The sequence below is a fragment of the Podarcis gaigeae genome, assembly GCF_964106915.1.
Source record: "Podarcis gaigeae genome assembly, chromosome: 15".
Lineage (NCBI taxonomy): Eukaryota > Metazoa > Chordata > Lepidosauria > Squamata > Lacertidae > Podarcis > Podarcis gaigeae.
The window spans coordinates 16,306,604-16,319,109 of NC_139692.1; the positions used below are offsets into that span (position 1 = coordinate 16,306,604).

The 12,506-nt window shown below is 51.3% G+C and overlaps 2 protein-coding genes across 5 annotated transcripts in view; one reads left to right on the forward strand and one right to left on the reverse strand.

Annotated features, from left to right (window-relative positions):
- IL10RA (interleukin 10 receptor subunit alpha) lies at positions 1–7,439 on the forward strand. The gene is made up of 7 exons (XM_083714229.1): positions 1–104; positions 359–482; positions 656–834; positions 1,947–2,107; positions 2,571–2,721; positions 3,469–3,590; positions 5,417–7,439. The coding sequence occupies exons 1-7, from the start codon at positions 53–55 to the stop codon at positions 6,311–6,313; spliced, it is 1,686 nt and encodes a 561-aa protein (XP_083570355.1). The 5' UTR covers positions 1–52; the 3' UTR covers positions 6,314–7,439.
- SMIM35 (small integral membrane protein 35) overlaps positions 7,436–12,506 on the reverse strand; it is a 23,260-nt gene continuing 18,189 nt past the window's right edge. For all 4 annotated transcript variants that reach the window (XM_083714237.1, XM_083714236.1, XM_083714235.1 and 1 more), the window contains 2 exons: positions 10,889–10,922; positions 7,436–10,287 (listed from right to left, as the gene is read on the reverse strand). In XM_083714237.1, coding sequence (XP_083570363.1) covers positions 10,182–10,287; positions 10,889–10,922 — 140 coding nt within the window. In that variant the 3' untranslated portion in view covers positions 7,436–10,181. The remainder of the gene's footprint in view (positions 10,288–10,888; positions 10,923–12,506) is intronic.

A 12,506-nucleotide genomic window follows, 5' to 3' on the forward strand; every position in this document is an offset into this window, starting at 1 on the left:
CAGCCTTGCTCACTCGCTGGCCCGCAGCTGCCTGGACTGGAGGGACGGGGCAATGCTCTTGGCGGCGCTTCTGCTGCTCCTGCTACGCTGCTTTCGGGGACACGGTGAGGATCCCGGGCAGGAGAGGGTTGCGGGGCCTGACGGGGCGTGGGGCTTGGCTTTCTGATCCAGCCGCGGGGCTCTCCTTCCCTTCTGAGGGTGCCAAGTCTGGGTCTCTCCGTGGCCGCGCCCTCCGCCTCTGGAGTGGAGCCGGCGGAAGATGCCCTGGCCCGCCCGGAGCCCTGGCTTGGTCCCTCTTGGGCTCACCGCGGTGCCTAGCTAACCGAGGACAATCCGTCGGTAACCGCTGCCTTTGCAGGAGGGAAGATCCCAGCCCCGCCCGAGCGCGTGAGATTCGTGGCCGAGACCTTTCAGCACGAGCTGCGCTGGGAGCCCCCGAGCACCGGACACGGGCTATTCCTGTACGACGTCCAGTACATGCGGTAAGAAGGGAAAGGGCCGTCGCGGGAGGCACTGGGGGTCTTGGTGGGGCATCTGCACCGGCCGTCTTAAGTGTGGAAGGGTCTCTGTCGACATCCAAGGCAAACCCCCCGCCCTGTCGCCACTCCGGCCTCCTCCTCTCCGCTCACCCGCTTCGCCCGGTCCTCTCTTGCAGATACGGCAAGGTCGGCGGCTGGAACCCAGTGCTGAACTGCACGCGCGTCCGGAGCCACTCCTGCGACCTCTCCTACGAGACGCGGGAGCCCTCGAAGTCCTACCTCGCCAGAGTCCGGGCGGTCACCGGGACGCGCGTTTCCAACTGGACCCAGACGAATCGCTTCGATCCCAAGACAGGTAGCCACCCCACCCCCAGGAAACCGGCAGTTGTGGGTGAACCGCGCCAGAGAATCCGCGTTGAGGGCTCGTGAGCTTGACCAGCCCCGCCGTCGGGCAAGGAGATGCGCGCTCCCCGCGCTACAGCAGCGAGGAAAGGGCTTTGGACTGGTGGAGAGGCTGCTGTGCGTGCAGAAGGTCCCAATCCCCACTGGCATCTCCGAGCACGGGAGGCAGGGACTCTCCTGCCTAGAGAGCCGCTGCCAGTCAGTGTAGGCAAGGCTGAGTTAGATGGACCCATAAAGGCAGCTTTCTAACGTTGCAGTCCTGGGTGGCTGGCTGCCTCCTAGAGCCCTCGGCCCCTCAGCTCCCTGGTCTGTGTCCCATTGTGTTTATGTTTAAAATTGCTGCTTAGCCTATTTCTCCAAAGTGGCTAACAGACTGTGACAAGAAACGGAATAAAACAAACATAATGCCTAAAAAGAAACTTCGCTGTACATTCAAATCACGGAATTAGTAAGACTTGAAGATGCTATCACTGCAATCATGCATAGTTAATACAATTTGTGACCTTACTGTCTGTTCTTGGTTTGTTATTTTGTGTTGTTTGTTTTCCTAGCTGCAAAGAAATATCTATTTTTAATGACTAAATTAATAAATATCCAAATCTATTTAACAAATCCCAGCAGCACAATAATAATGCAGAGCCGAGCCAGCAGAACCACAACATTATAAGTCAGGCCTGTTAAAAAAAATTGAAGCACCCTCTTGGCTACTGGTACGCTGTGTGTTCGGTGTCTGCGCACCCCAGGAAACATGAAAGGCCATTGGAGTTTGGGATGGGAACAACTCTTCACCAGCAGCGCTGAAGGGTTTTTCCAGCTTCTCTGTTTTACAGGATCTGGGTCCAGGCTATGTCAAGGGGTGACTGTCATCCACACCTCCCAGTCACAGGAACTGGGCAAGGCTTGCTCAATAGATGGGGACAAATAGTCGTGAGAAAGGTAGAGGGCAAATTCCCCAATTTAGGACAACAGTATTTTCCTAACCTTGGAACTTCACTCTCAGGCAGTTTTTAGAACTCCCCCAGCAGAAATTCCCATTAATTCTTTGTGGTTGTTTCATTTTCCCAGCAACTCCTCGACTGGCAGGAGTGAGCCTCTCACTTTCCCACAACGTGATCCAAGTCAAGCTGCAACCTCCCACCAGCAGGTGGCACAATATAACCTATGAGGACCTCTACCACTCGGAGGAATACCATGTCCATATCCGGAAGGTGTCTGACAATATCCAGGTAAGGCTGTGGTGGATGGCAGGGCACCCTGGCTGGAAGAGTTCAGGGGGAAGGTCTGCCTGTGGTGGGGGTGGGAGAGCACCCAGCTACAGCACCCACTTTGCAGTCCCTCCTTCTGCTCTGCTGGCCACTGGGGGGCACTCTCTCTGGATGGGCACTGCACGCTCTGGCAGGGAACCTGTCCTAGGCGGCCCCTTCTGTTCCCAAAGGAAGCCCTCTTGATGGTATACAAGGGAGAGAGGCAGTTGCTGAAGGTTCCAGGTGATTCCCTGAGAAGGGAAGGACCAGGGCCAGTCCCTTTGGCATAGGGAGGGCTGGCCCCTTTGAGGATGCCAGGGGGCAGAGGAGACACCCTTGGCACTGACTGGGACTTGACTAGAGCCGGATATCATTGGCCAGCCTGGTGAACTCTGGCTGGAGTTGGACTGAGCTGGACTGACAACTCTCACATTATTTTCTGCAGTTTGAGTATGTTAAGACCAAGCTGGAGTTTAACCTCTCATCGCTGTCGTGGGGAGAACGCTACTGCATCAGTGTGGAGCCACGGGTGGTCTCCCAGCCAAGTCCTGGCAAGAGGACAGAGGAGCAGTGTATCTCAATACCCACTGAGGAAGGTGAGGCTCCAGTCCCCTTCCTCCTCAGCCCCCCTTACAGTTCTTCTGTGTGGCAGAGTGAGAGAGAGAGGATGGAGATCAACAGGTACCAAAAAGAGAATGGGGGGGGCGGGGAAGGAAGAGAGATCCACTGGAGGGGATTGCAAAGGCAAGCTGGGCCCAAATAAAGCAGCCCAGTTAAATGCTTGGCGAAGAGTCAACAGCAGGAGACATTGGAAGCATCTCCTAGGTAGCTAATGACCCTGCCCTCTGCATCTGCCACAAAGCATCCACGGGGTTGCTGTTCATAGGATCATAAAATTGTAGAGTTGGAAGGGACCACAAGGGCCATCTAGTCCAACCCCCTGCAATGCAATGCATGGGGCTCAAACCCATGATCCTGAGATTAAGAGTCTCATGCTCTACCCAACTGAGCTCTTAAGCTACAAACCTTTTTTTCTCTCCATAGCATGTGTCTCTGACACATTTGCATCTGCACACATTCTCATGTAAGGAACCTAGCTGCGCCAGTCCCTTCCTTCACCTCCTCAAGGAGGCTTGGTTCATTGCAGAGGGCAGGGGGAGGGAGGCAAGACAGCCAGTGCACACAGAGAGGAATGGAGGGGACACAGACTCAGGTCCCACAGTTGATTCTCCAGGTACTACTGTCTCTACAGTGCACTTAGCAATCTCCTGCAGATGCCTGTAGAACTCCCCCATCAGGACATCCAGTTGAATAATCAGGGGTCGCTGCTCTCTTCTTTGCAGACCATGTAAGATCCATCCTCATCTCCAGCTTGGCCCTCCTGACGGTGATCGTCCTCTGTGGCCTGGGACTGGGAGCAGCCTGTGCCTATGTGAGGAAACCCAGAGAGGCACCTCTCTTACTGGTAAGTGCTTCCAGGGAGGTTCAGAGCCCTCTCTCCCTATGGGTAGCCCAACTGTACAGGCAAAATAGGAAACTGAATCCTAGGGGTGCTTCTGCGGCCATGGAAAAGTCTTGGAAGAGAGAGTCACTGCCTGCACTTCTGTGGAAGGCAACCCAGAGGGGGATGAGCAGCTCATCAAGTGCGTAGGACCGACCCCGCACATTCAGGGGCCCTTCTGCACCTCCCCACCTATTTATTCAGAGTACCTAGCTGTCTTTCAGGGAGTGTTTATAAAAGAAAACCAGGTTTATGTAGGGCAAAGTGTGGGAATGTTCTGGGGTGCAGGAGAGGATATATTGACTAATTATATCCTTATCCAACTTGTGCTAACAAGTTCCCAAAATATCAGCAGAGTTTATGACATTCCCTTTAAAGTTCGCAACGCTAACGTCTACACAGGTTCGCTAGAACCTCTATAATAATTACTCTGGTAATTTCCCCTTTTGTTCCCTCTTAAAATACAAGACACGACACAGTCTTTATAAGGGTATAAAAGAGTTTACTCACGTTCTGTTCACAATATGATCCCAGAAGGCAGACAGCTTTAAAAAGGTTACATACACTTAGAATCGTGGGACGCGGGTGGCGCTGTGGGTAAAAGCCTCAGCGCCTAGGGCTTGCCGATCGAAAGGTCGGCGGTTCGAATCCCCGTGGCGGGGTGCGCTCCCGTTGCTCGGTCCCAGCGCCTGCCAACCTAGCAGTTCGAAAGCACCCTCGGGTGCAAGTAGATAAATAGGGACCGCTTTCTAGCGGGAAGGTAAACGGCGTTTCCGTGTGCAGCTCTGGCTCGCCAGAGCAGCGATGTCACGCTGGCCACGTGACCCGGAAGTGTCTTCGGACAGCGCTGGCCCCTGGCCTCTTGAGTGAGATGGGCGCACAACCCCAGAGTCTGGCAAGACTGGCCCGTACGGGCAGGGGTACCTTTACCTTTACCTTTTTTACACTTAGAATCTATCTTATAGGAAGATAGTACTGTCCTCTCTTGGCTGAGAGCCAAGAGGGCATGTTGCTCCTTCAGAAGATGAAGATGAGAGAGAGAAATATGGCTGCCTGCCCTGTGCTTTTATCATTTACCTGCACAGGTGAGGCCACACCCACCTCTGGTCACATGCGGAGGAAGTCCGTCCCCAGGAAGTTTACCTGCTTGCTAGACAGACATCCCTCCCCATGTTCTAACATGTACACTCTAGGAATGTTGTCATTGACTGCTCCTGTGTTTACATCCCACACAAAGCCATAGAAAATAAGTTGCTAATGTTCCTATTTTGCAGATAGGGATTGAGGCTGAGAGATACTGACCTATCCACACTGAGTGCATGACTGGGGGTGGGATTCAAACCCACATCTTCCAGCCCCACAACAGCTGTCTGTCTACCACCAAATTCTTTACTTCCCTTGGGTGGATTCAGTTCCTTATCAAGCAAGAAGCTGGTTCTATCATTAGGCAAAGGGTGGCAGGGGGTTCAGTGGGCATCAGCTGTGAGGTCAATCAACATGTGGCTGGGGGAAGGGGCTCAGCAGGATCCTTAGCATTGGATTCAGGGGACCCTGCCTGCTCCCCACTTGGTGCCTGGCACCAGGCCTGGGCTGCTCAGGACTGGCAGGTGAGTGAATGAGAAGGACTCGCTGCCCCTCCAACCTCGCAAAGAGGAAAGGACTATTGAGCAGAGTCTTAGAGACAGGTTTTGGTTTCTGAAAGGCCCTTCCAGCTGTGACCAGCACCTGGTTGGCAGAAGTGTACAGAAACCAGAAAGCCACAACTGAAAGCTTTTCTTTCTGCCTCCCAGAAATCTCCTGTAAAGCACAGTCTGCACTGGGTGCCAAAGGAGAAGTCTCCACTCGGGATGCAAGACTTGGTATCATGCTTAGAGGTGGATGCCATCCAGCCGCTCTCCTCCGTGGGACTGAAGGACCCTGTCCATCCTGACAGCACAAAGTGTGGAATGGAAGCAGCACCAGTACCACTGGGAGGTTGCTTCTGGCTGCCGACGCTGCTAACACAGGGTGCAGTGCTCAGGGACCTGATTGACAGCAGCGGCTGCAGCACAGACAGTGGCATCTGCCTGCAGGATCCTTCTGGCAGCCTGGGGAGGCTGTCTCTGGGAAGCAGTGAAGAGGGAGGCACCCAAGAGGACGAGATGGGTGGCCTCAGCAGGGAGGAGCAGCTCTTGCTGGAGGGTCCGTCTTCTTCCAGTGGGACAGAGCAGGTGGCTCCAGAAGCTGAGGACCCACCCAAGGCCCAGATTTTTTCTGGGTACCAGAAGCAGTCAGGGACACCTTCAGAGATATTGGGCTGCTCCCAGCCTCCCCTCAGCACAGAGGAGATGACCCCTTTGGAGCCCGTCTTGGCTACTGGGTACTTGAAACAGGCCTCCGTCTGTGCTCCCTCTGGCCTTGCGAGGGACGGGACTCTTACCAATGACTTTCTTGGCAGAACAGAGCAACAGAAAGGGCCCTTCCCTCCCAGCATCCCCCTGGAGCAGCTGGGATTGCCCCTTGAATTCCCCAAGACCCTCTTGGCGTTGGGCTTCTTTGAGCAAGAGCTGGTGAGCCCCTCTTCACACATCTCCCCACAAGCGAACTCTGTGCCACAGCTGAGCCTCGGTGTCCCAACACTCCCACAATACTGGGTGCAAGGACTGCCCCCCAATAAGCTGAGTCAGTGGGAGATAGCACAGCTCTAATGGAGCCACACAGAGAGGTAGGGGCTGCAGGGTGGAAGGGACAGGATCGGGGACCCTCCTGACCGTCCCTTTCTGTTGGGCAGATAGAGCTCCTGTTCTGACATCCCTTCCCCGTGATACACTTTTCCTCTGTCCCCAAAACCCATACGTGTAAACCAGCATGTTTTATTCTAGTCACAGACATAAAACATGCAGCAGGAAGGAGGCTGATGATGCCAGATGTTTCTGAGAAGCTCTGGGACCCGAATGCAAGAAGGGAGGTCAAGGCAGTGGTGCATGTCTGCCTGAAAAGGTCTGCAGCGACTAGAGGAAGGTAGCTGTGGGCGGTGGAAGGAGAGGACACTTCACACATCATTGGGGTTGTCTCTGCAACACTGAGCATTGGTAGCTTGTTGCTGGCAACAACTGCGGTGTCTTCAGGATGATTATATATATATATTTGTGTGTCTCTCCTTTCCTACAAAGAGCACAGAGATTCCTCAGCTGCCTACCATTCATTTTGGGGCAGACATCCTTACCCTCGCATTTCGCTTTGGAGATAGAAAGGATGGTGACCCCATCGTAAGCAATAGACACGGACCCAGCAGGACTGGTCTGTGCCTTTCTGAAGTGGAGGTCCCTTTGCTGGCCCTGAGCCAACCTGCCACCCCTCCCCCTCCCTGTACAGCAGTGAGAAGCCTTGAGCCCAGAAAGCCCAGTTTCAGCCTCTGATGTCAGCCAGAGGTGCTCAGAGACGAAGGAAGCAGTTGGATCTGCCCTTGGCAGCAGCAAAGGGCCCTTCCAGATGATTCACAAGATGGACTTGCCTCCTTCTTAGTGGGGGAACTTGCACTAGCCCAGATTCAGCCCCCTTTACAATGCCAGAGCCAGCCGAGGTTGCCCTGCCTTTGCCTCTGATGTGACAGGTGCTAAGAAATATATTTGTTCAGCTGGACACTGCCTTCAGTGCCAAGCTCACCTTGCCAGCCTTACCATTTCCTTAGGTAGAGGATTCAGTGAGCTTCTTTCAGGATTATTACAATTATAGGGAGGTCGCTAAACGTTCAAAATATTTTGTACAAACTGACTTTATTTATTTTATTTATTTTGTAAATCTATTTGGAGCATACACGTTTTTTAAAAAAATCAATGCATTTCAGTGTATTTATTTATTTAAAATGCCATGCCACTTTGAAGCGTTGCTTTGGGATGAAAACCCTCCACGAAGCACCCAAGGACCAAGTGTGTGGTGCTTACATTTGTGCAGAGCTGCTCGCCTGGCAGGTGCTGGTCAGATGCAGAGGCTCCTGGTCTGGTGAATGGTCTTGCTCTGTGCACTTCACAGCTCCCAGAGCTGGTGGCGGTTCCTTTTCCTACTGATGTCAAGTGGATTGTAAGCACACTGATGTCATGAGAAGCTAAATGTCCCCTCCCTTTAGGTACATTTGCAAATGCAAGCTTTTGCCCCCAAGTGGAAAGATCAGGTGACCGCTCTGCACATACATCAGAATGACTGCACCAGACCACTTCAGATTGCAGCGGGCATGGGCAGCTCATCTGGCATAAAAGGTCTGTCCTTTAGCGGTGGCACCTTCTTTTCTATTGCCAGGAACTTTTAAACTTAGGGGGACATTTCAAACTGTTGAGCACCCCTCTGCCACCTGAAGTGGCACAGTCCAGCCCACGACCACCTGCAGCTGTACCTGCTAACCATCCTATGAGCCAAATCCACAAGGGCAGCCTTGGGTTTGTTTTGATGCAACAAGGAAGTGAAACTCCTCCCCTAGCATGGACAGAGAGCCACAGGGCAGTTGTGCTTTGCAGCTGGCTCTGAACGTAATCCACCCCCTAAAGAATAAGACACAGCTGTATTTGGCAAGCAAGACTATTAACAGCAATAGCAGGCAATTGTTTTCAAAGCCTAGCTATGTTCTCATATTTTGTTTTGCACCACTATGAATAATTTGTGCATTTGATTTTTTTTTATTTGACAAAATTTGAGTGCCGATTAACTGTAAGTGACGCCTCTAAGCAGTTTACAAAAAATGTAAAAGATGCAGTAAATTGTCAGTAAAAGTTCAAGTTCTTTTAAAAAGTCCAAAATATAATTAAAAGCATCTGTTAAGCTAAAATTACAAAAGACACATGAACTTTTAGATGTCCGAGGAGGCTTCCTTAAACAGAAAAGTTTTAGGGGGCGCAAGGAAGTCAAAGGAATCGCAGCAGCTTCCCCTCCTCATGGGTCTGTGGTTTCTTAGCTCCCCAGACTGGAGCTGAGCTGTGCAAGATAGATAGTTTCTCTGGAAAGCCTGGAAAACCTTCAGATACAATTTCTTGGAAAATTCCCCCCACACAACATTGCAGCTCTCCTTCAGAGGTTCTGGACTTCCTCTAAACAGGGAGCTGCTTCACAAATGACCAAGAAGAAATTCCACAGCCTTGTGCATTCCCCAAATTATCTCACAGTGTGACGGATGGAGGAAGTCTGTTTGCATGTTATGCAAAGGAGGTTTCAGGAAGTGGTCACCAGGCAGCTGCAGAGCAAGACCCAAGTCTTTTGGTCTCAGGAGTTGTGCTTTTTTGATGGAGCTGCTGAATTTTTCCGAGGGTGGCTCTTTGAGTAAAACAATGAAGGTACGAGCAGGCATTTTCTTGCAAACCCCCAGCCCTATAAATAATGCCCAGCACTATTGTTTCTTCCCAGGAGAAGCTCCCCAAGCTTCTATGGGTGGAGGGTCTTTCTCAGCTCTTCAATCCAAGGCACGGATTAATGGGAGATGCCAGGAGCTAAACTGAGGCCTTGAAAAAGCAAAGCCACCAAACCACAGCCTGCCATCGCCCCAAGGACACTTCATAGAGTTTTCTCTAGTCTGCCCTGGTGACCTGCCAAACCATGAATCATGGGGCCTCAGTGAAATGTGACACGGAGCTACTGCCTGGTCAATGGGGCAATGCCAAGCATGGGTGCAGAGGGACTTCTTGGTAGGTTCCACCATCTGGGGTAGAAAGGAGTCAGATCCCTGCTAGTGGCAACTCCAATTCATGCCATTCATATACTTTGCAGAAGGGGACAGTGTCCTGTTTTCGAGCATTGAATGGGGTGAGATGAAGCCTGACCAAAGCAGCAAAGAACTTTTTCCCAAAGAGGGAAACTTTTTGGCACTGAGAGGCAACCAGCTTGGTGCCTTCCAAGTCAGGGGCCCATTTTTCCTGAGAGCAGGGGCTGGGAGCCAAGAGTTGGTCCAGCAAGCTGGCGATGAACAGCAACCAGGAACCAGAACCAAGGAGCCAGCAAGTGGAAATCCTGGGATGGAGTCAGAACTAGAGAATACCTAGGAAGGCAAAACGGCGACCCTCTCCTTGTCCAGGGAGGTTCAATGGCCAGCCTGGGTAGGCAGAGCTAGCTCAGTACATTTACCGCTAAAAACATGGCAAGCTGCACTTCTGTGCCTCTCCACATGGGGCAGCTGTACAGAACCCAGAGGCCACCTGGCAGCTTCTGACAGAGCGGAGGGATATTCTGCAAACTTCTGGTTTCATCTGGATGCTTGCACAACCTCCTGAGACCTACGCAGAGATTCCAGTGTCCTCCAGCCCTGCTCCCTATAAGTGGTTGTTTAGGGACTGTGTCAAAAGTCCTGCAACCTCTCTCACAGAAAGCCAGGATTAGCTGAAAAGACTCTCTCCCATTTTACGCACACACATTGCCCAGACCCTTGAGCTGTGCAGGGTATGAAAAGATGGCACCAACAGTGGTAGTCTGTATGCCCAATGGCTACTGCTGTCTAGCTGGTCCAAGACTCCTGGGAGAAGCAGTTGCCTGAGCTCCAAGATCTTGCTGGGAAAGAGAGTCACTGAGACCAGATTCAGAGTTGGCAGCTCTTCAGACTTAGGTGCCTCTGTCATGGAACCGCACGTAGCCACTTCCTGCTTCACGCATGGAGCCACTGATGGTGAAGGGAGGGGCCAGTTCCACCTCCACCGATTTCAGGTTGCTAAAGGGGATGAAGACAGACAGACTGACAGTTGCCCACTCCCTCATTTTCTCCTAGAGCAGGCTTCCTCAACCTCGGCCCTCCAGATGTTTTTGGCCTACAACTCCCATGATCCCTAGCTAGCAGGACCAGTTGTCAGGGATGATGGGAACTGTAGTCTCAAAACATCTGGATGGCCAAGGTTGAGGAAGCCTGTCCTAGAGTACCGTTAGACAGACACACAGACACACAAGAGAACAGGAAATGAGAGTTTTAACATGCTGGTTCCAGTTGGCAAAGATGGAAACAAAGGCAAAATGAAAGTAATTCATCAAACCAGTAGAAATTGGTGTAGGAGTATGCAATATGTTAAGCCCCACAGAGGACTTTGTCTGGCCCTCTGCTGGCCCTCTCCTGGTTTTTTCTTGTGAGCAGTCGCTGCAATGGTCTGGCATGTGCTCACTGTGCTTGAGGGGCCCCCCTCTGTCCCTCCTCCCTCCCTCTGTTAATAGTGACCATCACCCTGCAGAGGATCCAAGCTGAGCTAAAAGCTTGGGGTCATGCAGAGTTTCATGGCCAGATGGGCCTGTGGTATGGCATGTAGGTGAGTGTCTTTACATACCGGATATGGTAAAGGTTGAAGACAAAATTAGGCCCTGGAAGAAAAAGAAGAAGAGGGAGTCAAGGAACTGTTAGGAACCACAAGACTGACAGCATACCCTCCAACATTCCTTTTCCTAAGGGAAAGCGAGACATTCTGGGATCAACTCAGAAACTGAGACGGCTTCTGTAAATCCAGGACTGTCCTGGGAAAATAGGGACACTTGGAGGGTCTATGACAGCAGCTCTTGGAAACACAAGCATGGAGCCCACAAGTTATGGAGTGGGCCTGAGGGTCCCACAAGAGGTGACGGTGGCAGAGATCCCCGAGTAGAGCTCCTAAACTTTCCTAAAAGAGCACATGTAGTTGTGTGAGGCCATAGTTCAAAGTTGGGCTGTCCCAGTTGACGAGGATATGTATGTTAACCAGGGGCAGGCAACCTAAGGCCCGGGGGCTGGATGCGGCCCAATCGCCTTCTCAATTCAGCCCGTGGACTATCTGGGAATCAGCATGTTTTTACATTTGTAGAATGTGTCCTTTTATTTAAAACGCATCTCTGGGTTATTTGTGGGGCCTGCCTGGTGTTTTTACATGAATAGAATGTGTGTTTTTATTTAAAATGCATCTCTGGGTTATTTGTGGCGCATAGGAATTCATTCATTCCCCCCCCAAAAAAAAACATAGCCCGGCCCACCACATGGTCTGAGGGACAGTGGACCGGCCCACAGCTGGAAAAGGTTGCTGACCCCTGATTAACTCTCCTCTCTCCACTGCATTGTTTTCCTAGTCCAAATCACACACATCCTGAGCTGCTACTTGCCACATGCAGGGACTGTGTGGGAAATAATAATCATAATAAATTTTATTTATACCCCGCCCTCCCCAGCCAAGACTGGGCTCAGGGCGGCTAACAACCAATAATAAAAACATGTTGATTAAAATACAATTTTAAAAAACAAGATTAAAATACAACATTGAAATATTAGGATGCAGCCTCTTCATGGCAATTCATGTGAAACCCAGAGTCTGACCTCGCTTTCCCACCCTACCCCAGTGTGGCCTTATAGTTTTTTTAAAGTGTGGATTTTAACACTTGGACTGTCCAGAGTGAAACCCACAGGGATAACTGGAAACTCTTTGCAGTTCTGGGGATCTTGTTGAAATCTCCCTTCCTCTGCTCACCTCAGCTGCTTCTGCTCTGCCCTCCCCTTGTCAGGCTTTCAAAAATACCCTGTCATGCTGGCAAAAGCTCTCAGGATGAGTCAGCACCAATAAGACCCGCTTTGTGAAGTTTCACTCCTGACCAGCTGGAATTTCGACAGCTCAGGCACCTCTGTGCTCTGTTGATGCAAGTTCCACATCTGTGGCATTGAACATCTGGAGTTTGCTGTCCGTGAGACCTTCCTCACCAGTTGAGGGGTAGCTCAACAATGACAAGGGCAGTATTTTGGCAGACTGATTGCTCTGAGGGTCTTCCAGTCTTACTTTGTAGACACTTTACATGGTATCTTGGGCTTTAAATAGAGGCAATGTGCTTTGAAATGTAATGTGCTTTGAAATGTGCTTTCAACACTATGATTCTATGAACCTATCATTCTATGAATTATTTCTAATTTTTCATCTAGACATATAAATTAGC

What these genes read in the sequence shown, in the direction of transcription:
- IL10RA (XM_083714229.1), top strand. Translation starts at nt 53, where the DNA reads ATGCTCTTGGCGGCGCTTCTGCTGCTCCTGCTACGCTGCTTTCGGGGA. An exon ending in CTCAATACCCACTGAGGAAG is followed by an intron (nt 2,722 to 3,468) that starts GTGAGGCTCCAG and finishes TCTTCTTTGCAG; the next exon opens with ACCATGTAAGATCCATCCTC. An exon ending in GAGAGGCACCTCTCTTACTG is followed by an intron (nt 3,591 to 5,416) that starts GTAAGTGCTTCC and finishes TCTGCCTCCCAG; the next exon opens with AAATCTCCTGTAAAGCACAG.